Genomic DNA, 2,117 nt, shown 5'->3' on the forward strand with positions numbered 1-2,117 from the left:
GTGGGAGATGCGGGAAGAGACTGGACAAAAATCGTGCACCTGTGGATGAGGACAGTGGGTAGGGAGTGAGGGTGGAGGGTGGGGCAGGAACTGAGAGGAGGGTAGTTATGGGGAGAAAAAAGAGGAACAAATGTAATGATCTGAAAAAAAAAGATTTAATTTAAAAAAGAAAAAAAAAAAGAAAAAGGAATACGAAGAAATGAGGATAGTGTAAGGAGCTCCTGGGACAACTTCAAGCATAAGATTCGTATCATGGGGTGCCAGAAGGAGAAGAGAGAAAAAAACATTGAAAACCTATTTGAAAAAGAAATGACAGAAAACTTCCCTAACCTGGTGAAGAAAATAGACATACAAGTCTAGGAAGCACAGACAGTCCCAAACAAGTTGAGTCTAAAGAGGCCCTACACCAAGACAGAGCATAATTAAAAGGCAAAAAGTTAAAGACAAAGACAGAATCTTAAAAACAGAAAGAAAAAAAGAGTTTGTTACCAGTGAGGGAGCTCCCCTAGGCTAGAAGGGGTTAGCAAGAAATATTCAAAGTGATGAAAAGCAAGAACCTACAACCAAGATTACTTTATCCAGCAAAGCTATCATTTAGAACCAAAGGACAGATGAAGACCTTCCCAGATAAGAAAAAACTAAAGGAGTTCATCGCCACCAAACCAGTATTATATGAAGTGTTAAAGCAGTGGTTCTCAATCTGGGGGTTGAACGACCCTTTCACAGGGGTCGCCTAAGACCATCGCAAACCACATATATAATTACATATTGTTTTTGTGATTAATCACTATGCTTTAATTGTTCAATTTGTAACAATGAAATTGGGGGTCACCACAACATGAGGAACTGTATTAAAGGGTCTCGGCATTAGGAAGGTTGAGAACCACTGTGTTAAAGGATCTTCTTTAAGAAAATACATTTAAAAAATCAAAAATTTGAATAATAAAATGGCAATAAATACATATCTACCAACAATTGACTCTAAAAAACAAAATAAATGAACAAGCAGAACAGAAACAGACTTAGATAAAGAGGACATTTTGAGGGTTGCCAGATGGGAGAGGGTTTGGGGTATTAGGCAAAAAAGCTAAAGGGATTAAGAAGTACAAATTGGTTGTAACAGAATAGTCATGAGTCTGTTCTGCAATTTAGTTGCTGTAATATGGTTGTGGGAGGAGGTGAGTACCGCATTTACCTATACCGCCATCTTGACTAGAAATCTCCTCTCACTTTATTAGAATTCTTCTATGAGAAAGAGCTGTCCCTTCTCCCCCATTTAGTTAATTCAGGATATATTTTACTCATCGGGTTATAAACCATTATTATTTGTTTTTTTGCTCAATGTTATGTGGTTTTAATAATAATTTTTTTAAAAATAAATGCTTATAGAATAAATGAGTGAATAAACTGCATCTTACATGCCAGGATATGAGAAAGAGAAATAAACACAGATACAACAAAATATATCCATCACCACAGTAATCCAATCAAAAGATTACTGCCTACCTGACATTAGTTTCTTGAGCAATTTCTGGCTCTTGTTTGAGTCACGCTGTAAAATATCCTGTTCTTCACGAGTACATACCTATATAGTAATAAAAGTATTACATTCAGTTAGAATGTCCCTATATAGGAATAAAAGTCACATGATCCCATAGTTATTTATGTTGTTTGCTTGATATACCTACAAAGTAACTTAAATTACGCATTAGCTATGGCAATAAAAAAAAATGAGACTGTTGGTGCTTTTTTATTGACAAACATACCAAAAAATATATATTCAAATGAGTTTTGCCCTACTCTTTCTATATCTCCCTTCTTTCATGAACCATACAAAAAACTGATCTCACTGCAAGTGACCCTAAATGGCTTGATAATTTAAAAAATACACACACACACACACACACACGTATATAAAACCTTGTTTCAAAGGAGAAAGATTTGCCATCGAGAATATTGGAAAAATATTCAATACTTTCTTTTTAAAAAAGCTTTCCAGCTCTAGTCATGAAATCCAAGTCTTACAGGAGAAATTATAAGCAGATATCTTATTAGAAAGAAGCAGAGAAAAAAGCAAATTACAATATCACCAGTGAAATCTAGCCTAGCTTTTATAC

General features: G+C 35.0%; 1 protein-coding gene across 1 annotated transcript in view; it reads right to left on the reverse strand.

Annotated features, from left to right (window-relative positions):
- TRIP4 (thyroid hormone receptor interactor 4) overlaps positions 1-2,117 on the reverse strand; it is a 70,654-nt gene that overhangs the window by 53,587 nt on the left and 14,950 nt on the right. The window contains exon 5 of the mRNA XM_005861061.2: positions 1,507-1,585. Within this exon, the coding sequence (XP_005861123.1) occupies positions 1,507-1,585 (79 nt within the window). The remainder of the gene's footprint in view (positions 1-1,506; positions 1,586-2,117) is intronic.

This window comes from Myotis brandtii, unplaced genomic scaffold (genome assembly GCF_000412655.1).
Source record: "Myotis brandtii unplaced genomic scaffold, ASM41265v1 scaffold144, whole genome shotgun sequence".
NCBI lineage: Eukaryota > Metazoa > Chordata > Mammalia > Chiroptera > Vespertilionidae > Myotis > Myotis brandtii.